The sequence below is a fragment of the Triturus cristatus genome, chromosome 2_2, assembly GCF_964204655.1.
Source record: "Triturus cristatus chromosome 2_2, aTriCri1.1, whole genome shotgun sequence".
In the NCBI taxonomy this organism is placed as follows: Eukaryota; Metazoa; Chordata; class Amphibia; order Caudata; family Salamandridae; genus Triturus; species Triturus cristatus.
The window spans coordinates 459,653,982-459,677,569 of record NC_140582.1 but is presented as its reverse complement, the minus strand read 5'-3'; the positions used below and the strand labels follow the sequence as shown (position 1 = coordinate 459,677,569).

Below are 23,588 nucleotides of genomic sequence, written 5' to 3'. Positions count from 1 at the left end.
ATTTAAAAAGAGAATTGCTCAAATTATCAAGAATATTGAAACTAAGGACGATCAAAAAGTACAGCACCCGAGCTGGATTGGAGTGATCAAGGATAATCAAATAGATGGTTGTATGAAAATAGGCATACCTTGGATGAAAGTTCTGGTAGGAGTTAATGGTGGATGGAAATTGGTGAGTATGGTGAACGCAGACACAGAGGAAGAAGAAATCAGGAGAAGTTGTGGAACAGACAAAACGTCGAGTATACCTTCCACTGGGGAGGTTATAGCTGAAAACGACTGAGCCTGTGTCTGATCAAGTTGTTAGGGCACTACTGATTGAGGGTGATATTCTCGTTCATTACGCTGTTGTTAAAAACAAGCATTGGCAAAGCCAATAGTCTGAAAATAATGTGCTAACACATGCAACGTTATAACATTATAATGAGTAACACAGAGGGTAGGATAGGTGGAGGATACACTGAGGGCTGTAGCTGTATAGGTGTCTTTTATGCAATTCAATACAAGCAATTAGGTGAGAGAATAATTTATTGGCAATGTGTCAATTGAATGGCTGAAAGAGGCTGGTTGTGGATAGTCAGCAGCTGACATCGGCAGACCCAAATCCCAATATATATATATATATATATTTATTTTAATTGATTTTCTCTTAACAACAACATAACAGTTGCACATGTCACAGACTTTTGTTTTTTCTTGCTCTCAGTACGTTCCCGGCACATACACATTTTCCCGTATTTTTTTCTTGTTCTCAGTACGTTCCGGCACATACACATTTTCCCGTATGTTTTACAATCACATTTTCCTCTTCCCACCCTGCGTCTACGTTGATCCCTCTCATCTCTCCCTCCCAATTCATAGAGGCCAAGTCACAGTCTCGTTTGCTTCGTGTGTGGACTCGTTCATATAATCCAGTCCGTAGTGTTTCCATATTTTAATCAGTAGTTCTATTCTCACCCATAAAAATGATATCCCTAAGCTAATAAAAACAAAAGCGTGGCTAGCAGGCCGGGGAGAGTTCTAAGAATCATTAAAACATTTTTAGGATTATGACTGTAAATAGTGAGGTAAATTTGGATTCTGTATATAGTTATTATGTTCTTTCTTCAGAAAGAATTGTCAATATTTTGGTTGCCACTTGGGGGGCATGAGAGGTGTTGTGATCCTTTAGTCTGTCCTTTCACATTGGATGGATGCTTTTCTGTTCCTTTAATGTGGTGTCCTGTGCCGTACTATCCTGTGAGGTTGTTGCTGTTGTTCTGGGTTCTGTCGCTTTGAGATGGGGAGTTGTGTGTAGCAGTAATAAAAGAAGGGGCTCCTTTGGAGTAGAGACAGTGCTGTAGTACACTTCTGCGGAGGTGGACAAAAAAAGGTTTTCACTCGAAAATGTCAGGATGTGCTTTAACCAGGTCCAAAGGGATTAGAGTGAACGCTCAAAACCCCACTGCCCTCAGTCCTCCGCAAGCAAGGCAAACAGGCAGACACACAAAGGCGGTCTTACGCTCTTACCATCGTGGGATCCAGTCACTGTGCGGAAGTTTATGACGCTCCTGTTTGGATGCAGTGGATCTTTGATTGCTTGGATTCAAGAGTCGAGATAGAAACTTAAAGATCTCTTCGGCCTCTACTGTTGTTAATAAACTGTCGCCAACCGCCCTATCACCGCATGCGCAGGTGTCACTGGCCCCACCTACATCCTTTCTGCCAGCCAACCAAAAGCCGTGCTCATCAGGGAGCCAGGAAGACCGGCGGTTTACACCGCTGCCAGGACGCCATGTTTGTTGCTTGTTCTAGGTCTCCTAGCAACGCTCCCGCTCAAGCTGGCGCGCGCTGGTGTGGGCATGCGCGTTGTTCCTATTTGGTTGAAAGAACTAGCATCTACACTGTGGCGGGCAAGCGAGGCGGAGGAAATACAGAAGAACAGAACACACTAGGTCTGTACATAGCTGCCCTGTTCCAAGATGTGTTCTCAGAGCATCATTTCGATTCGAAGTCAAAACTGCATCATTATTGTGCTACTGGATGTTTTACGTTGTGGCGCCTTCTTATGACCTCACGATTTGTATGTACATATGCAAGAGCCATTAGCGACCTTTTAATATTTTGCTGTTCTACATAGCTCGAACTAAACTCGAAGGTATCTACGCGCTTACTCAACGTCTCTCATGTGCGTTGTTTTGGAAGTGTTTGTAGTCCAAGTCCAGTGAATCGTGGGTGTGAGTGAAACAGTGAAATCATCCGCTGATTATTATTATTTTTTTTGTAGACCTCGATCCCCACAAAGCTCTGCCATCTGCTTATTATCAAACTAAGTGTTGTGCCAGGAATAACAGGGAGGACGCTGGGTGGTAGTAGTAACAGCGTGTAGGTTTATTCAATTAAATTACAACATATATGTCCTGTTTAAGGGCCCTCGAGGAGCGGCGATGTCAGCTCGCCGCCAGCGCTCTCCGTCGAGTGTCTCAGCCCCCCTCCGCGTCACGGAGCCGCCCGTCCCGATTGGACGGGGCGTCACGTGACACAGAGGGAACGAGACACTCGTCTCTATGGCCGCGAAACACTAGAACGTACAACATCTCCCCTTCAACAATATAAACAGCAAAACATTATTCATGTCATGACAAAGTCTTCAAAGCGCTTGGGCGCCCTAACAAATCTGGTAGGCCTCCTAGGAGTCACAAACCGAGGTTGCCCCTCGGCGCATGGCGTGCTACTATATCTGGTACCCTCCTGGACACCCTGGTTGCCTTCGCACTCTCGCACAGACTTCGTTCCACCACGCTTACCGGCACCACTTGTCTCAACTCGCACCTCCTCATGACATGCTGATTCTCCTTTGCTAGCTCTATCAACAAGCGGGGTGTGCAACCAACCATTATCCGCCCGTTCACTCCTGCTCACAACCTCGTACTCTTGCCACTCAGGTACACTATCGTCATTCCTGGGCCCACTCGCACGGCCTCCATTCATAATGATGTTTTCCTGGCCTGCTTTGAGCTTGACGATGTCATCTTTGCTTCTCCATCCTCCACTTTCCAAACACACTGCCCCTTTCCTAACCTCCCGCACACGTACAGGAGTTTGAAAGACTGACTCCCCCTTCATCACCTTATGCGGCTTCTTTACTAGCACCCAATCTCCCTGTTCCACATCCTTTGCTTTGGCTCTATTCACGGTATCAGCGTACCTTTTTGCACACTCTTGCTTAGCCATGATTCGCTCCCTGACTCTCAGCGTCTTCTCTTGTACACCCTCCGTGTCTTCTCGTACATCATACCACTCGTTGTATTTGGGGGTAAGCTCACTGGTGCACCGTCTCCCCCTCATCAAATAGAAAGGTGTGTGGCCTGTAACGGCATTTGGAGTGTTATGGTAAGTGTGCACCTTGTCCGCGAGAAACATCTTTACATCCAAATTGGACGCAAGGGCTAGCTGAATTCCCTCCTTGAGGAACCTGTTCATTCTCTCCACCTGCCCATTGCTCTTCGGGCTGTACAATGGGGTCTTCTCCTGCTTGATCCCCGAGTGGGTGAGAAAATCCATCATCTTCTTGGATACCAGCTGGGTGCCGTTATCAGATACATGACCTTCGGTTGCCCTTCTTGAGCGAAGATTTTTCGTAGAACTTGAATCACCCGGTCCGTGGTAACCTCTCGGACGAACTTGTACTGTATCCACTTGAAGTAATAGTCTGTGATCACGATGAGAAATCTGCAGTCCTCCGGCAGCAGCGAGAACGGACCCGCGAAGTCGATGGCGACCTTGCTCCATGGGCCAGCCGGAATCTCCACCCTCTGCAGCTCCCCTCTGCTGGTCTTCCAATGCTTGTCCGCCTTCAGACACTGCTCGCACCTGTCTATGAAGTCGCAGACGTCGCTGGTCATCCCCGGCCACCAGTAGTACATTTTCAATAGATTCTTGGTCGCGGTGCCGCCAGGGTGACCTTTGTGGGCAATCCTTATCAGTTTGCCCCTGAGACCTTCCGGAGGGACGAACAGCTCATGCCGTTTCAAGAAGCCATTCTCGAGGGTGAGTTCCGCACTCACCTGCTGGAAGCTCCAGAGGGAACCGTGTAGATTCTGAACGGGAGGCCAATAGGATGTCATGTGGCCCATCACGGTGCGGAGAACCACGTCCTTCTCCTGAGAAGCGAGCCACTCCTCTTCAGATATGGAACCTTCGCACATCGTCGTGGCATCCACCAGAGCCACCACACACTCCGTATCGTCAAGGGACCCACCATCGTCCCATGTCACGGGCAAGCGGGACAAGAAATCCGCTCTGCAGTTGAGGCCACCCTTGATGTGCCGGATCGTGAAGTGGTATTCCTGCAGCTTGGACAGTAGACGCAGCAGCCGCAAACTGGCCTTCCCATTACCACGGCCCTCGCCGGCCATCATGTAGATCAGGGGTTTGTGATCCGTGACGATTTCGAACACCTTGCCCCACAAGTAGTTCTTCAGTTTCTCCACCGCCCAGACACAGGCGAGCGTCTCGCGCTCAATGGTGCTGTAGTGCTTCTCGGCATCGCTTAAAGAGCGGGATATGAAGGCGATGGTATTCTCCTTCTGCCCGTGGAACTGGCAGAAAACCGCCCCAATGCCCTTTGCACTTGCATCGACCGTGACCACATTCCGCAAGTCCTTGTTGTAAGGCTGCAGCACCGGAGCCTCTGCGATACCCCTCTTGACGGCCTTGAACGCCGCGTCCTGCTCCGCTGCCCACGCGTACTTGACATTCTTCCTCAGCAAGGCCCTCAGTGGCTCCACCGTGGTCGCGTACCCCTGCAGGAACTTCGAATAGTACTCACTGAGCCCCAGGAAAGACCGCAGTGCGTCCTTGTCGCCAGGGCACGGAGCTTCTCTGATCGCCTTCACCAGGTCTTCTTTGGGAGCAATCCCATCCGGGGTCAAAACATGCCCCAAGTATTCGATCTTCGACTCCATAAATTTGCATTTGTCCTTGGAGACTGTCATCCCCTTCTCACGCAAAACCTCCAACACCTTGCCCAACACCACCAGGAGCTCCGCTTCGTCCTTAGTGTGAATCAAGATATCGTCCTGGAACGCTTCAACCCCCTCCATGTCACAGAACAACAGATCCATCAACTTTTGAAACACCCCCGAAGCCGAGGCGAGTCCGAAAGGCAGCCGGACATACCTGTATGCCCCAAACGGAGTGACAAACGTGGTCAGCTTCTTAGAGCCTTCGGTGAGGCAGACCTGGTGGTACGCGGACTTCAGATCAATCAGGGTGAAGAGTCGGGACCCGGACGTCGACGCCAAAATGTCCTGAATGTTGGGCAGCGGGTGACAATTGACCAGGATGTTGTTATTGAGGGAACGCAGGTCCACGCATAGACGGATGTCTCCAGATCTTTTCTTCTTCGAAACGACAATCGCGGACTCCCATTCCGAAGCACCGGCACCTTCAATCACCCCTTCATTCTCCAACTTGTCCAGCACAGACTTGAGTTCCGCCCTGACAGATAGGGGCACAGTCCTGACCTTGTGCTTGATTGGCATCGCCCCCTCCTTCAGCTGTATGTCGTGCACGAAGCCTTTCACACATCCTACCTCATTTGCGAAGACCGAACTGAATTTTGCAAGGACTCCGGACAACCCACCCGGTTCATCGTCCGCCTGAATAGAATTGACCCAGTCAGCTCTGAGGACTATGGGATCCGCTGCCCCCGGGATTAGCATCACTCCCAACTTCGCCAGATCCTTCCACCCCACAAGGCTTCTCCCTTTCTCGGCCACGTAAATCTTGATATTGATGGCCCTCCCTTTGAAAGTGAGGGTATCGGGAAAGTACCCTTTCATCACTATATCCTGCTCCCCAAACGCTTTCGGGTTTACATCCGTCACACGCAATTGCACATCGTGCTACATCGCATCAAACGTAGTGTCGGAAATCAGGGTAATAGGGGAACCTGAATCAGCAGTGAACGGAAGCTCAACAGAGCCGATCATTACGGAGCCTATGGGCCCCTTCACTCGCCCATCCTCAGCATCAATAGAGAGCACTATATCCCCAAGCGCCTCGAGATCACCTTCGCTCACAGAACTCACTTTCACACTGCTAGCTGGCTTCCTGGTCTTGCATACAGCAGCAAAGTGGCCCACCCTCTTGCACTTAGTACATTTCCTGCCAAGCGCAGGGCAAGCCTTACTGTCCGCCAAGTGATCTAGCGCTCCGCACCTGAAGCAAGCGAGCGGCTTCCTACCCACCCCCTTATCATTCGCCCCTCTGTCAGGAGGCTTCTGGGCGGATTTGCTCCTGTCCTGCACATAAAACACATTGGCAGCGTGGCTAGTCTTGGCAAGTTCCTCTGCGGACACCAGGGATCTCTCGATGGCCTTCGCAATGGCCACCACCTCCTGAAGCGTAGGATCGCGGCATGTCAGTAATCGTTCCTGCACTTTCTTGGAGTGGCAGTAGAACACCACCTGGTCTCTCATGTAAGTGTCTGTCATGCCCGCAAATTCACAGTCTTGGGCCAGAACGCGCAAGCAGGCAATGTATTCCTCTATAGACTCCCCCTCTTCCTGCTTCCTAAGCGCGAACTTGTGGCGCCCCACCATGATGTTAGTCTCTTCAGCATACTGCAGCTCCAACCTCCTCACCGCCTCCTGGAACGCGTTAAGCTGAGTGGTAACACCAGGCGGATTCATGAACACAGGCAAACTGTCGAAGACCTCTTGCCCAGCCTTCCCCAGCAGTCCGAACAGCAGCGCCTTCTTCCGCTCTGCCGAGTACCCCGTGCCATCAATGGAAACAATATAGTTCTCGAAAGCCCTCAACCAGCTCTTCCACTTCATGCATGGCTTGCTGGGAACCTCCAAGAAGAGAGGCGGGACACAGATGTTGCCTCCGTGCGCCATTTTGAGCACGCCCGGCACACGTGGCGCGGACGGCAGGCGCCCCCACGCAGCGGCAGGACCCCAAGCCTCGACAGAACGTGAGCACGAGGGATGGGGATCAAGCAAGGCGCAGACAACGCCAGGCGAGACCCCACAGCAACAGAAAGTACCTGGCACTCAGGGCCGGAGACAGCAGCAACAGGCAGAAGCACGAGGCAAGGAGGCAGGCGAGGCAGGCAGCAAAGCAGGTACTAGATGCAGCAGGGAAGGACTTCAGCAGCAGACGCCCACGTGGGAGGACTCTGCTTCAATCGGCAAGGACAGCAGGGCATGGAGAGACACTCGTGGGCCCAGCTTCCAGAACCCTCGTCGCCATTTGTTGTGCCAGGAATAACAGGGAGGACGCTGGGTGGTAGTAGTAACAGCGTGTAGGTTTATTCAATTAAATTACAACATATATGTCCTGTTTAAGGGCCCACGAGGAGCGGCGATGTCAGCTCGCCGCCAGCGCTCTCCGTCGAGTGTCTCAGCCCCCCTCCGCGTCACGGAGCCGCCCGTCCCGATTGGACGGGGCGTCGCGTGACACAGAGGGAACGAGACACTCGTCTCTATGGCCGCAAAACACTAGAACGTACAACACTAAGCCAACTGGTACAGGGACTTTAGCGACTGGCTACTTTGCCAAGAATTGTCACTTGAGATGCCAATGGAGAAAGCAAGATGTTTGGTTTTTTGATTTTTTTTTTTTTCAATTTGTGAATGAACAAGTACAACACACGAGAAAAATACACCTTGTGGGTCAGCCTGCAAATCAGCTTGTTTGCAGTTTTAACCAGGATCGGCAAAGCAAATAGATCTGGCTCTAACATCCCAAAACACGCAAATAGTGTTTTTTCATGCTTGTTGTTGTTGTGTTGCTTAGTAACTAGTTGCCTTGCATCCTCGTGTGTGCACAGAATGTTTGGGTTTGTATGGGGTTCTGGTTCCACTGCGTGGTTGACCAGAATCGTTGCTGGAATTGGAGAGGAACGTTGTACCTGATTGATGCTCCTCAGTTAATAAAGGAATCTACAATTATATGCACGTCTCCTCACTTCAGTTGTGTTGGCACATTTAAGCATGCCCGTCAATTTTCATGGTCCATGTGTGACCTGCTAGTCCAGTCTCCCTACCCTTCCGTGCTTGGCTTTGTGTGTTCAGCACCCTCCAGGCTGCACTATTGTTCCTCGTCGCCAGACAACGTTGAATTGCTCACCTCCGTCTCCCCAGGTGGTGAGTAACTCTATCTTTTTTTTAATTTAATTTTTGCAGGGCGACATGCCTGCAGTTAGCAATGGGACGCTCCTCTCTTTTTAGTGCACTTCTGCACCGTTTTATCTCTAATTTTACCCCCTAGATGGGCATTGTAGCACAACACAACTAAAGGCAGAAAAGAAAAGGCTTACGCAGTTTCATGAGGCAACACACGCATGTGTCGTGATGCTTGTATGCGCCTACATCATCGCTCTTGACCTGGTCATTTTGCCTTTTTAGGTCTCGCCTAGGCAGAGCATGCGCTGTCTCGTCGAGAGATGGTGTATACAGTCTAGTGTGGGAAGCTCCGCCCACTGCCCGCCTATCTTTTTGATTGGCCGAATTCCTAAATGCTGCAATCTGATTGGTTTTCCTCAACTTAATCCCGTCTCCTGACGGCCAAGTCGTCATTTTTCTCCTTCCATAGCTATCGGCCCTTTACTTTTAAAACTGTTTTGCTCCCCTGCCTCCCCCCGTTCCCTCCCGCAGACCGTCAATTCTCTGCCCACCACTACACCCCCACCCACTCCCGTTCCTGCCTTCTTGGACGACTGCAGTTTTATTTACAATACAATAGGGTCGCGTAAATACGAGTCCTATTGCATTTGTAAATGCTTTTTTCCCCCACTGATTGGCTGGCTGCTTTCGCACTATTTTTTGCCCGACCTAGACTCTCTCATGCGCGCGATGCTATACATCGTACGCATGCGCGCCAGAAGTCTGCCTGTGCCTCTTGTTATAAAGATTTCACTTTTGCCTATGTTTGGTTGGTGCGCACGGTTTTCTTTTTAGTTTCCTGCATCTCCTTAGACTTTGCATACAAAACGCGCCCATCCTTATCTAGTTGTTTTGATTTAGCGAAGATTGTGCGCAATGTGTTCTACAGGTTTTTTCTCTCTCGTTTTCCTTAAGTGGTGTGTTTGTTGTTTTATACTTTTGCCTCGCCTGCAGCTTACACCTTCATCCGGTCGCCATCCTGTTCAACGTGGCTGGAGGCATTATCCCCAGACCCGGCGGGAATAATGAATTCCGCATATATGTTAGGAACTTGATTTCCAATGTTCACATTTCTTTTTGCTGAGAGGGAGGCGGACGCGTGATTACTTCCCCACTTAGCCATGCTGGTTTCCAGTCCTCCGGTGCACGCCCCGGCTTCGGAAGAGTTCACCAAGCGGCCCAACTGCATACCAAGCACTTGCACCCTTGCACTCTCTTGGCACCCTGACGCCCTTTCCATCAGGATTTATGTGAGTAAACAACCCTTTTCTTAATAATGGTATCGCGTCTTGAATTCCTGCACGGTGCTTCGAAGTCCTGTCTTTAAAATGCATTATGAATACATCTCTGTTGTGTAAAGTGTATAATTATTGCAAATGCTTTCTGTACTGAGGTGGTAACACCAGTCTATTAGAGATTAGCACCAGACACTTTTAAGATGGGGATTCTGTGGTGTCTCGGTGATAAGTGGAGACAGCAGCTCGTCCGCTGCTCACAGGCAGGGCCGGACTGGGAATCAAAACCGGCCCTGGCAAAGTGCTCGGCCGGCCCCCAGGGCTTGGGGGTGCCGCCGAGTTCTTTGCCAGGGCCGGTTTTCGGTCGATTTTGTTACAGGGCCGATTTTGCAGCTATGCTGCAAAAACGGCCCTGTAACAAAAACGGCCCCCAGGGGCCCAAAACCGGCCCCCCACCCGTGCGGCGCACCGGGGAATTGCCCGGTGCCCGCTACGGCCAGTCCGGGCCTGCTCACAGGGGCAGCAGCTACAGTAGCATCTCCTGAGGCTGGTGGAAAAACAAAATAACTCAGAGAAACTTGGCAGATAGTCAAGGACAGGGGGTGGCAGAGGCAGCTCACGGCCACCCGTTTCAGAGCCCAGGCTCTGTCGCGTAGGGGTGGGGCCGCAGGACTCGCACAGGCTTCCCGCAGGCCGGGGCTAGCGCTATAAAAGCTATTAGAGAGCCAAGCGGTTTGCCGCTACCACCAATCCTACATGGTTCTGCTTGTTTAGTCCACGACCACCACCCGCCGCCCCGTGTTTCTCTGGAGTGAGTAGACCCCATATTGTAGGTTTCTGTATGTGACGCCTGCAGTACCGCGAAGCAGGTGCCACTTTTCGCTATGTACAGTGATGTGGGAAACGGGTCTGCTAGGCAGCCTGGCAGGGGAGGTGTCTGACGACTTAATTCGGGCAGTTCGAGAACAGTGTGCAGTGTCATAAAAAGATAAAAGCAGCTTGTTTGTCAGCATAAAGTGTGACTCGTGGGTTTTAGCTCAGAAGGCGCCCAGACGCAGGAAAAGCTCCATGTGTCCGCTAACTCTCGCACCGCTCCCCGAGGCGGAACGCTGTCATTTTTGCACGTGGTCTATGTAGAAGCGAAGTACGTTCTCTCGAAGATAGAAATATACCAGTTACAGCCCATGGACTGTAAAACCAGGGTTTCTGCTGTAATCGACATGTAATACCACAGCAGCAGGCGCTTTGACCCTGGAGTTATATGGGCCGTGGAAACACGCTGCTTTTTTAAAAGTATTCGGCACATTCTGGACAGGAGCTCTGGGTTGCTTAAGCACGCACCTCTGCCCGTGTTGTACAGCATCCTGTGGGCAAGGGAAGTCTGTCTGTGACGTGCTGTGAATAAAACGGGCTCACTTGGAATTGACCTTTTAGCAACGGCCAAACAAATCTTGCAAGAGCCAGGGGCTCAACGAAAAAGTGGGGAAAAGCAGGTTCCTTCTTTTGGAGGGGACCCCTCGCCTCTCAAAGCCATGCCTTTCAGGATCTGTGCGATGGCTTAGTCTAAGAAATAGATAAACTCTCGGGAAAGTCACTCTGCTTTCCCAATCAGGACACCTGCAGCTTCAGGGGGTAACCCTTCTAATATCTGTGCTACCTGAGAGATGACGGTACCCCTCATCACATTTTCCGGGGTTGTTCCCCTATCACTTTGTGTGATGTCACCAGCAAGAGTCCAGCTGCAAGCGGTCAATTTACCAACAGGCAAGAATTTATTTTTCATAAATAATTTCTCATGTGTGTTTCATTGTAAATGGCAGATCATCTTTGGTGATGTTGGTGGCAAGGATGTCTTGTCAGCACAACAAGGAGGGCCAGGGGAGATGTGTAGACCTGCAGGTGTTCCCTGCCAATTATCACTAGCACACAGAAACGCCTGGATCTGAGCGATTCAGACCCGTTCTAATTGTTTAGCACCTCTACTCTGAGGGAAAGTGTTGCATCTTGCCTACTTGTATACGCTGGCCTTGGCTGCACGGAGAGGGAGACACTACAATATGAATTACAGTACACCAACGACTCAAGCCCGGTCTTGAAAAGGTCACCCTACGCTCCCCAATCCCAGACATTTTACCATTCTGTGTGACGCAGTTTCCACTGGTGATGGGAGCAGAAAGTGGCGGTGATGATGGTTGCACAAGAAAGCCCTAGGCCTGCCTCAGTCGTGCAAAGTGCAGGAGTGAAACTAGATGTGGTTGGAAGGAACACGGGTGTGCCCGGTGGCATACTACAGACACGAGCCCCAGTAGCAAACGCCATAGACACGGAATTGATTATACAGTTTCATAACAGTGCACCATAACTCAGTCACACCCCTTTTCTTGTCTTTTCAAAAATCTGCTGAAAGGAATATATAAGGGTTCGCTTAGCAAAATGTTCCTTTCTGTGTTGCTATGCCGGGCAATAAGAACAGGAGGTAGGTAGCAAAACCTTATGAACCAATCATTGTAAGGAAATGGGCAGATCTGTTATTGAAACCAAACAGGTTTCAAATTGGATCTAAAGGGCGGGGCTACAATCCCTGTCATCTTATCACGATAAAGTAGAGTCCTCGTAATGTAGAACTTGAAAGCTAACTTTCTGTGTGCGGGCATTCAAACAAAAGTAAAGCAGCTACAGATGTTATGCTACTGGAATATAAATTGTGGAATTCCTAGCATTTCCAATGGAATAGTTTTCAGTACATGTGCAAAATATGTATTATCGTTCAGTTTTTTAAAATACATATTTAACCACTTAGCTGCTAAACCCCATTTATGACGCCGCTGTCTCTCTCGTTGTGAACAGATCTCTTGGACAAATAGGACTGTTGCCATGGCGATCTCCATAATACCTCACGGACACAAAAACTATCTTTTTAGTAAAAAATTCAAAAGGGGCGAAATCTCGCTGAGTCTGGTTGTCAAATCTAATAATAAATGCAATTAGGAGCCTCACCAGCGTTTTAAATAATAAATTAGGCTAATTTCCCAAGCTGGGTTTTCAATCTGGAGGATATCGGCATCACAAGTTTTACAGTAAATGTATACTATGTGTATTGTGTGTAATTGCCTTAAGATCTGTTTTCACAGAAGAAACACACTGATTCACATGTTAGTATTTTTAAAAACACACATCTGGATCTTAGGTTCTACTGATTTGTTTTTTTTCGCCACCACAAACCTGTCCACACATTTCCACGCCACACATTTCCAATCCACACCTTATAATTCGACTCCAAACCACACAATTCAAGTCAATAACACTATTACACAACACACCACATACATCCAATCTACCCCACACAATTCCACAAATCTCAACACCACACCACATTATAAAGCTCCACTTCATACCACTCCATAGCACAAAATATCATTCCACATATTTACACTCCATAGCACACAATCCCACTCAACATACTTCCAGTGCATTCAATACCACATAATTACTATCCACATAATTCCACAGCACACCATGTTACAATCCAACCCGCATAATTCCACTAAACACCACATATACACACTCAATAACACATAGGTAAAAGACATTTCCACTTACAACGACGAAAGCTCTAACTCAAACAAATGCCAGACCGTTTGCATTTCCAATCCTTGCTATATCAAGCAGCGCATGTGCTGTCTCTTCGAGACATGCTGAATCTACTTGTTGGGCTTTCAGCACGCCCATCACTTTTCACTTGTTCCTTCGTGAGCCTTTCAAAGTTCCTTGCTTTTCAGTGGTGAATCGCTGGCATCTGTCCCTTCGTTTAGTGTGTTGTTCCCTCCCATGGACACTGGCCATGTTTCATGTCTCAATTCACTTCTGGCCATTTATGTTACTTTCAGCGCTCTATTATTTTTTGTTTGTTTCTGGCTGTAACACAACTGCTTGTGTTTTTAGTTGCTCCGTTCCTGTTTATCGTTTTGTGGTCGTAACACGAGCCAGACCACCAGAGGAGCAGACCTCCGATAAAAGCTGCTTAATAACTAATGCATACAGTGTCCGTTTCGTGAGGCGGAGACAGCCCAGCTAGAGCCAACCTGAGTGTCGTGGGGGCTGTATGACGCTCCTGCAGACAGCTTATTTTTTTAAACACAGTTGCCTCACTGTTTAATGTCTTACAGAGCTAGCTTGACAAACCTAATTCCTATTAATTACAGCCTGTGTGTAACCATATATCTTCTGGACATACACTGCAGTCTGTGGCATAGATGATTGTCCTCAGAGGCATGAAGTTTCTCTCCTGGAGCTTTATTTACGAGCCTGATGCATAATGGTAACTCTAGTCCTCATTCACCTCAGTTAGGCCCAAGTTCTAGACTACAATAGCTTTGTATAATGTTGGTTCTGCAACATGCCATTTTGGAGTACTTTAAATGCAAAAAAACGTAATGTTGGGGTTGAGTTCAGAGCAATCGTTTATATAAAATGTGTAATAATAGGAGAAAAATGCCTGTGTGTGCTTTCTGTGATATCGAATATCTGTGTACGATCACTGGCAAATACTTGTAATGTATAACAATAAAGGTAATACAAGAGTATTTTTACTGCTGACCATTTAGGTTACTTTCAGTGTACTTTTTTTTTTTTTTGGGTTCTGGCTGTAACACAAGCACTCATGTTTTTAGTCGCTCCGTTCCTGTTTATCGTTTTGTGGTCATAACATTTGCGCTTGTCTTTTCTATCGCTACTAATTTAACCCTTTCTCATTTTCTTTTTTGCAGTTTTGTCTAGCGCAAACTTGACGTCAAGGCATTTTAACTGGTGCTTATGTAAAGCGCTTCATTACACAAACCCTTGTTTGTGAGACCCAGCCTGACTCTTGTCCCTGAGCACAACCAAAGCTCAGAGTGACTGCTGCGCAATGACAAAGGGAGGCTCTCTGGGCCATTAGAGCAGGGAGCCGGCCAGAGAAACCAACCTCCGATAAAAGCAGCTTAATGACTAATGCATGTGAGGTCTATTTACAAAAGCAGAGGCATCCCAGCTAGTGCAAGTCTGAGCACAGCAGGGGCCGTATGACGCTCCAGTAGATGGCTTATCTTTCTTTCTTTATTTTTGTAATCTTATTATTTAACAAGCTCATGAAATTACAGTTACTACTAGACGAGTGCATACTACGAATGATCGAAATGTAGAAGCAGGAATACTGTATCACAAGGCCAGTACATCATTAGCATTTAGACATAATCAGGTAGGCTGTCACGCATGTAGGTCTACACCATCTGGGCAGTCCATACAACCCCCCGTTGTCCTGAATCGCTACTCTCGCCCACTCCCCTGACTCACATACTGTAGACTCTTCTTCCCCATTTTTTTTTTTTTTTGTAAAATCGTTTTTATTGCAGAACAATAATAGCAGCAGCATACATTCTTACTTTGCCTGCATCGCTTTTAACAATGCCATATGTCCCGTGGCCATTTAGACAGCCGTACACAGCTCATGAGCCCACATCCCAGAGGCCGGGCAGCGATGTTCAGGGTATCATTATACTGAACTATATTTTGAACTTTACTTTTGCCGCTAACACGGTAGGGTGGCTACGTTCCGCTTTAGAGTTTTCCTCCTCCCCATCCCCCGCCCCAACACTGCCCCTCCCCCATCCCATTCCCCGTCCCCCTCCCTCCCTCCCCGCCGCCCGTGCCCACGCCGCGACTGCGACTGTTCCCGGTCCTCGCATTTAGTCTGGGGTACAATTCAGAAGAACATAACTATTCACTGTGTTTGTGTGGGTGGAATGCTCCGGGGGACCCCCTCGGGCTCGGACGGCGTCCCGTCCTCCTCCATCACACTATTGCGCAGGGCCTGCACCAATCCCTCCCATGCCGTGGCCGCCTCCAGCGCCCTGTCATCAGCCTTGCGAGTCGCTAGTTGGTATCGAAGCGTGCTTTCACTCTCCGCCCATTTCTGTAGCTCCTTGGCCCACCTCCCGTGTGTGGGGCCCGCTTTTGACTTCCAGAGTCTCGTCACATCCCTTTTAGCTAATAGGAGGCCCATGTCGATAAATCTACTTGTATTCTTGTTTTTGGGTGTGTGAGGAAACCAGTGTAGGACACAAACCGCCTTGGTGTATTGTAAGACCCTGTCCGTCACCTCGGTCAGCGTTTCGCCTACCGCCCTCCAGTAGTCTTGCAGGTGAGGGCAGTCCCACAGCATATGCCCCAGCTCCGCTCCCACCGTTCCACACCTAGGGCATGCCGCATCTGCCACCCCGAAATACTTCCCAAGGTTACTCGGTGTAAGGTAGGCCCTGTGGAGGATATAAAAATGTATCAGCTGAAAGCGCGCGTTTCTGGTACTTTTCCGAGCTCGCCGCACTAGCCCCGCCCACGTGGCGTCAGGGATCTCAGTCTGCACTTCCAGCTCCCATTTCGCCTTTAGTGCCGCCAGCGGCCGCAGAGTCTCACGCAACATTCTGGAGTACAGACAAGTCACCGCCTTATAAGTGCCAGCAGACATCATGGTGTACTGGCAGGCTGCGGATGTAGTGGGTTCCATGAGCCCCGCTCCCCAATGCGCCTGCATCGCACTTGTCACCGCCGCATGCATCAGGTAGTCTCCCCTCGGAAGGTCGAAGTGCTCTTGCAGCGTTTGGTAAGGGACCAGCGCTCCCTCTTCGTATAAGTCACCCAACATTTGGAGGCCCGCCTCCTCCCACATCTGCAATCCCGACCAGTTTCTAGACTCTTCTTCCCCATGTCTGTATTTCTCCCAGGGGGACCATATTTTGGTGCATTTTTCCCCGCAGCCCCTACTGATGGCTTACCTTTTTAAACACTGTTACCTCGCTGTTCAATGTCTTGCAGAGCTGTCTAAACAAACCTTATTCTCATAAATTACAGTCTGTGTATAACAATATTTCATCTGGACATACGCTGTAGTCTGTGTTATAGAAGATTCTCATCAGGGGCACGAAATCCTCAACCGGACTTCGATTTATGAGCCCAGTGCATAATGTGGACTGTAGTCCTCATTCACCTCCAGTTCGCCCCAAGTTCTAGACAACAGTGGCTTTGTGTAATGTTAATGCTGCCAACCTGCAGTTTTGGAGCAAAAAAAAACGAGATGTTGGGGTTGAGTTCAGAGCAATCGTTTATTTCAAATGTATAATAATTACAGAAAAATGCACACGTGCTTTCTGTGATATTGAATATCTTTGTATGATCATTCCCTTCCACCCACCCTCTCGTCCCTGTTTCTCCTCCCCGCCCTCCTGTCCCTTCCCCCATCTCTGTTTCTCCCTCTCCGTCACTGTTTCTCCCTCCCCACCCTCGTCCGCACCTCCCACCCGATAGCCTGAAGCTCGCCCACGGGCGTGACCTATTGGGTGCCAGTGCTTGTTTAAGTACATTTTTGCAACTGCAAAAAATATTTTTTCATTATGCAGATGCTTTTCAGCATTGGCCGCAAATATTGCAAAGACAAAAGGGCAGCACATGACTTTCAAAGGCAAGACCTATTGGCTTTTCAAATGATTGTTTGTTTCACATTCTAAATACATTTTCCCCAAAATACAGCAAAACGAACGAGGGAGAAGACCAACAGAGCAAAAATGGGAAAGGGAAGAATGCCATGGGGAAGAGGATAAATGAATGATGGCTCAGGGTGATGCCAGATAGCTAGGGATGACCTATGGGATGGCCTATCAGTTTACGCATTGGATTGACTCCATGATCAGATGGCACCCAATGTGTTTTGGGTTGTGGCGCAGTAGACCCTTTGTGCCGAAGTCACCTCCCAAAGTGTGTAGAGCAGTTTTAAAAGAGGGAATGTTGAATTTCATCTGGAAAGTTTCCCAATGTGTCCTCTTCTTAAGCTACAATTTCTTTGTTATAAGCCATATGTTCTCAAGTCCATGTTTGAAGGCTGGTACCACTGCCTGTTTCTGTCTTGTGCAACATCACCAAATGTGTCTTCAGCTCGCTAACAGTGTTCTTATGTGTAGAAATAAAAGAGCAGAACAGTATTGTTGGTTTGATTTTCTGTGCAATCCCCAGGGCAGTGTGGAGATTTAGGCAACACTTGAACAGATCTATAAGATAATTTGGAACATGAAAGAGCAAAGCTAAAAACGGTGGTTGGACAGAAGAGACATATCATTTTGGTTATCGTTGGCGAAGAGGAAGGGAAGGGAGATTATTTTAATGTCTTCATTAAGTTCAAAATACTCCAGCCTGGCAAGTTTAAGAGGATAAACAAGTTGATCATATTACACTTTCTAGATGATCGCATCAGTGACTCCATGTCAGAGGGTGTATCAAATTTAATGTGTGCTTCCTTATAATAAACGCATCTAGAATTTAGCTTCCAGAAGTCTAACCCATAGGATCATTAGGTATCACTCAGAAAGTACCCCTCGGAGCAAGAAATGTCTTAATGCAGCGGATAAAACTTATTAGTCACTATTGAGTCTACCTGTTTGGAGAAGTGCACTCCAAAATATTTGATAGTGGGTCACTTCCAGCAGAGCCATACTAAATTTGGCGAGCCAAGAAGTATGATGTCTAACATATTGAGGTTTAATTCATATCTGGAGATGGGTGATACTGTATAATACCATCAGAATGGACTGTAGGAGGCCGGAAAAGATTTATGTACAAGATTCTTGAATTCTGCAATCTTGCTGCCAGATCAACCAGCATGCAAAATGTGGAATGTGGCTTTGGTGAAAATATCTTTGAATGACTATTTCCTGTTTTGGCACTGATCAATACAAGGATATGGTCTACCTTGACTTAGTTGATCTTTTTTCATTTTGGCATTTCTCTGGACTTTAGTTTTGTTTTCCTTTCGGTCTGATTTGTTGATGGAAGCAAAGCATGATAAAAAGCATAATCGGTGTGTCTTTTTGCTATTTCTCATTGATTATGGTACAGTGCCATAGGCTAGTTTTTGATGTGGCCAGGAGGACAGAAGGGAAATATAATAAGGTAGTTGCTGTCCACCAGAGTTAAGGAGTCTGCATTACTAAGACAGAAGTGACTTAAAGAAAATAAGCTAGTACAACAAGCAGTGTAACATCCTATCTGTAATCTCATTATGAGAGCACCTCCAGTGTGAAGATGGCTGACCGAAAAATATTAATATGTAAAGTATTCATTTTGTATTTGTAAAGTCTGCTGTACATATTTGTTTGTTGCAGAAAATGTTCAATAATTGCTCATGGAATGATGATGCATTTCCTTTTTATATTAATTGTAGGTCAAGTTGGGATGGTCATGAACACACGCCGCCACATTGGACTTCAGCAGCTTTCATCATTAGCAAGTTCAGGGCGAACCCTTCTAGGTCCAGTAAAATCACAGAAGTTCATTGTTGATGAAAGCACTCTGGAATGTTCGTTGACTTCCTCCGTCTTTCGGCTGCTGGAAAATTTGGATTTAACAAGTGCATTTGGACAACTTCTCAATGAAACAGTTTTGATACAGAATAAGATCTATGGAACTGGAACGAGCACCCTCGTGTTTCTGGTTGGTGCTTGGAGCAATGCTGCATTGGAATGCCTTTCCCAAGGAATTCCAGTATCAGTGGTGGTGTCAGTGATGTCAGAAGGGCTTACCTCTTGCATCAAAGAAGTAAAATCTCTTCAAATTGCGCTTTCTGATATTTTGAAACCACCAGGACCTAAAAGCATGTATACGAGCAGTCATTCTTCAAAAACACCTTTGATGCCTTTTCCCAGGGCAAGTGGGATAGAAAGTGATAATTCCCTACAGATTGTCGCATGTGATCCTTGTAAAAAAAAAATTATAAGCCCCCCACCCACTTCAGAATGTAAAGGTTACTCTGTGTCTACAGTATTACAAGGCAAACCCTTGTGTGAGATTCCTAAAAAATGTTTCTCCACGAAGACTGTTGGCCAAAGATTAAAGTTAACCCACAGTAGACACTTTCAAACAAAAGAAGAGCAGTTCTGTGTAGACTCTAAGTTTATCAATTTTCAAGACGGTACTAATGAATTTACAGACATTTCTTGTGATCGGATGGGCCTCGATCAACTTACAGTGGGTCTGTGCCACGGCCATACACATTGCATGAAACTTGTACGGGATGCTGCCAAACTCATTTGTCAAAAAGCCGGGAACGTGATTGATGCCCTCTCAGCGGATTCAGTATACACTTTTTCCAAAATTGTGTCATGCTGCTTACCTGGATTGTCTGAGGATCACTGTGGTATCCACTCTGGCTATGTGACTGTAGTGTCGATGGAACAGGCTTCTGTGGTTGTTAATCTCCGGGATACGCCTCTAAAGGTTCTTGTTGTTGAAGGTGACCTGACTGAAACATATCGTCATTTGGGATTTAACTCTTCCTCTTGTGTAAAAACAGTGACTGAGTACAGTTCTACTTTTGGAAATGGATCTGAAGATTTGTGGTCCGATCGTGCATTCAACCAAATTGCTCAATTAAATGTAAACTTAATTTTAGTGACAGGAACTGTGTCTGTAAATTTAATGCAGAACTGCACCTCTGGTAACATTTTAGTTATCAGTCATGTGCCTCAAAACGTGCTACAAGCGTTTTGTGAGGCCACAGGAGCGGTTCCTGTGACATATTTCACCCAGATGAGTAGCTGTTGTGTGGGGGCTGGTGCCTGTGTAAGTTTCTTGAGAACAGTTAACTTAAAAACGGTAGGATTGGGCCACAGAATGCTCATCAGTATTAAAACCAATGATATTCCTCTGGTAACAGCTGTACTTAGTACCCCTATCATATCCAAAATGCAATCCATAGAAGATCAGTTCTGGACTTGTGCTCATCGTTTGCAAAATGCTATAGCTGACCAACATGTTTTTTTGGGTGCTGGTGCTGTAGAACTTTTGTGCCTAAGTCACCTCCGAAAGCTTGAAGAGCAGTGTTCAAAGAGGGAAGGCCAACACTCCACTGTACAGTTTCACAATGCATCATCTTGGTTGGCCACATCGTCTTTATGTTATAAGCCATGTGTTCTCAGGGCTATGGCAGAAGGCTGGTACCAGTACCTTTCTTCTGTCATGTACAACACCACCAAATGTGCATCTGCGATGGAAAGCAGGACTTGTATACAACGCCATCTTAATAATTTAGCGGTCTGCAGCTCCCCATCAGCATACATATATGCAGAGATTGTTAAAGAGCAGAACAGTATTACTGATTTGGATTTTCTCTGCAATCCCATGGGTAGTCAACAGGTTTATGATAATGTATTAGCAAAGGAGGAAGCCTGGCGCAGAGCTCTGGATTTGGTTCTACTTGTACTTCAAACAGATAACGAAATTCTAACAGGTTCTTTTACACAAACACAGTTCTTGCATTCAAATGAATGTCAACGTCTATAATATTTGAAGGCCCGATGTATTTATTGAATGCCGATATTGTAAGACTGTTTTCAAATGATGCTTTTTAAGCTGTTGTCTATGTAGTCGGTATTTTGAAAAGTTGAAATTGCGTATCATATTTACATTTGGGCCCTTTAGGGATATAGCTCCCAATTTTGGGATTATTATCCTTTCATTTTTTCATTTTTAAAATATTTGTTATGTCATATAGAGTGCAGACGTCAAACATGAATAAAGCATCCATTTACTAAATATGGGTAACAATAACGATAATAACTTTATAGCACACTGGTAGGAGCAAAATATTGTAGTTCAGGCTACAGTACTAGGACACAGTTTAGATAACAATTCCACGTATAACTTAAGTTAAAAAGTAAAAAGCAAACTGACAAAAACAATTTTTGACAGTCTCCTTCCTCCTTTTCTGATGTAATCATTAGTCCTGGACAGAGTGCCACTATACATAACTCTGCAAAGTAACCACAAAACTCTGCTGCGCTAGGCGGACTTTCACAAGTGGCGGAGTGTGTTATGTTGCGCTGTTCACAGTTCTGTTTAGCGCTGGGTGTTTGTCCTGTGCCGTAAAATCTGCGCAAACGACACCACGCACTGCGCAAGAAGGGGCGCCATTTCTTTCTGCCGCTCATATAGATATTCTACACGATCAGCTGCTTCCTCAACGTGAACAAAAGGTTTCTCAATGCGTGCGGTAGCTACAATCTGAGCGCCTGCAATAAAAAAATCTTGCCAGGGGGTGATCTGGAGTAAGATTTTCTTTGCTTGAACCCACCTAGTTAATTTTGGCAAGCGCAAGCAAGGAAAAAACTCCACACCACTAATCGGACTGGAGAAAATTGCACAAACTCCACGAGCGGAGCAGAAATTTATGTCTAGGTCTAGTTACGATCCACAGAGGCAAATGTCAAATAGGGGCATTTCTGGCTAAGGGATATGAGCACAATGCCCATTTACCAAGCAGTATTTACTTACATGCTCCATCAGTGTTGCTTAAGATACAGACCAGAGTTCTGGCCACATGTATATAATTACACAGTCCACCCCTACCATTGTTCCTTGCAGGGAAGGTAGCAAGATGGTGTTTTGGACATTAAAACACACAATGTTGTTTGGTTGAAAATACTCTAAAGGCAGGGATAATTGGTTGTGATTGTAAAATTTCATTTTCAGTAATGAATTTGAAAAGGTAGAACAAACTGTGCTGATGGTGATTCATGTTTTTGGAATAAAATGACTAGTACATTATCTATAGTTTCCTGCTTCTTTTAATAACATTATTTACAGTAAACAAATCAGCCGTTTTCCTAAAACCTGCTGATTTGCTCTGGCTAGGTCAAATCAGAGCATCTATAAAGTATTAATATTTAGGGTGCAAGTCTAAAGAACATAAAAAAAGCAAAAATGGACATAAAGAACTACTGTGTATATTTATATTCTTAATGTGGGGCAAACAAAAGATAGTCCCTACACAATCCTTAAATCAGTTGTAAAGCAGTCATATGTATGAATGTCTAAATACCTGAGACAATCCGGAAAGATCACGTTACAGTTTAACTGCATCCATAGGTAAAAATATTTAACATTTCATTGTAGTACTTATAGGAAAGAACTTAAATTAGTACACAGTATAGCAGCTGAGAAACTATAGAAGTGACTGACGTAAAGTCAAGGGGTTTTTATTCCAAAGTAGGGCAAGAGTTGTGTCCAACTTTGGCAAGCTAGTGCAACAATACATTTCTTTTATTACAAACACCTGCCAGAAAAGGAAAAGGAAAAGAAAGGCTTAAATGTTGTGACCATATGCTTGTGCTGAGAACAGTATTCAAAAATAAACATTCATATATAATTTTATTAGAGCAGTACGGGTGCTTCCTAGCAGGCAGGTGTAGTTAGAGTAATGCAACACACGAGACCCAATCTATCGCATGGTACTTCTTTAGTTTTACTTTGTGAGCAGGAATGAGAGATCACTTTCTTCTTCGCCAATCTCCCTTATTTAAACATGGGAAAATAGTCCCACCTCACAATGACCGTGTGCTAAAAACCAGAACCAAACCCAAGGTCACCAGTCACTGGGTTCCCAAACAAGATTTTTAAAATACCCCATGAACTCACAGGTGTAAGTCCTAAAACCGTGTGTTACAAGGTGAAAAAATGAAAAAAGTGCAGAGAACAAGGTAGCACCTCACGTGCGCAACACCAAAGCGAGCTTGCTGGTTAAATATCACCAGTTATGCCCACGTTTATCATCATAGGTTGCTACCTTGTAAAAGGAAAAATGTAAACAAACAGGTGTCCAGAAAGATAGTGAACTTGATGAATATATGTGAAAACATCACACACTTCAACCTCGCTTATTTAAAATTGAGATAAACCCACCGCAACGATTCTTTATTCACAGCTCATGGGTGTATTCAAATTAAAAACATACTGCATGTTAGCAGACCAATTAAAGTTGGGCCGACATGTTTCATTGCCTATCTCTAGTGGCAATTTCTTCAGGGCACGAGGACTTCGTCCACCTTATCTGGACCCTTGAGGCGAACAACCAGTGACTGTGTAAACACAAGGGAAGGTTCTTATCAACAACACATTGATAGCCAGCACAGAAAAAACTGCATGGTATTAAATCGCTATTTCTTTCATTATGAATCCACTAAACTATCCAATTACCCGGTGAAAGCCAAGGCCACTCGTACCAGCTAACAACCGCGTCACACAGGCACCACCTAGACTGAGTAGTCCTGTATCATTCCAATACACTTATGTTGTCAAGGTTCTGTAAGATAAAAAAACATGGTTGATCACATCTTTATGC

The 23,588-nt window shown here is 46.4% G+C and overlaps 2 protein-coding genes across 2 annotated transcripts in view; one reads left to right on the top strand and one right to left on the bottom strand.

The window, feature by feature from the left end:
* The window catches only part of LOC146862361 (uncharacterized), a 57,515-nt gene extending 55,841 nt beyond the window's left edge, over window positions 1–1,674 (bottom strand). The window contains exon 1 of the mRNA XM_085641550.1: window positions 1,510–1,674. Coding sequence (XP_085497676.1) covers window positions 1,510–1,512 — 3 coding nt within the window. The 5' untranslated portion in view covers window positions 1,513–1,674. The remainder of the gene's footprint in view (window positions 1–1,509) is intronic.
* On the top strand, window positions 1,589–22,603 carry BBS12 (Bardet-Biedl syndrome 12). Its single transcript, XM_085641549.1, has 2 exons — window positions 1,589–1,934; window positions 18,636–22,603. The coding sequence occupies exons 1-2, from the start codon at window positions 1,667–1,669 to the stop codon at window positions 20,750–20,752; spliced, it is 2,385 nt and encodes a 794-aa protein (XP_085497675.1). The 5' UTR covers window positions 1,589–1,666; the 3' UTR covers window positions 20,753–22,603.
* The last annotated feature ends 985 nt before the right edge of the window (window positions 22,604–23,588 follow it).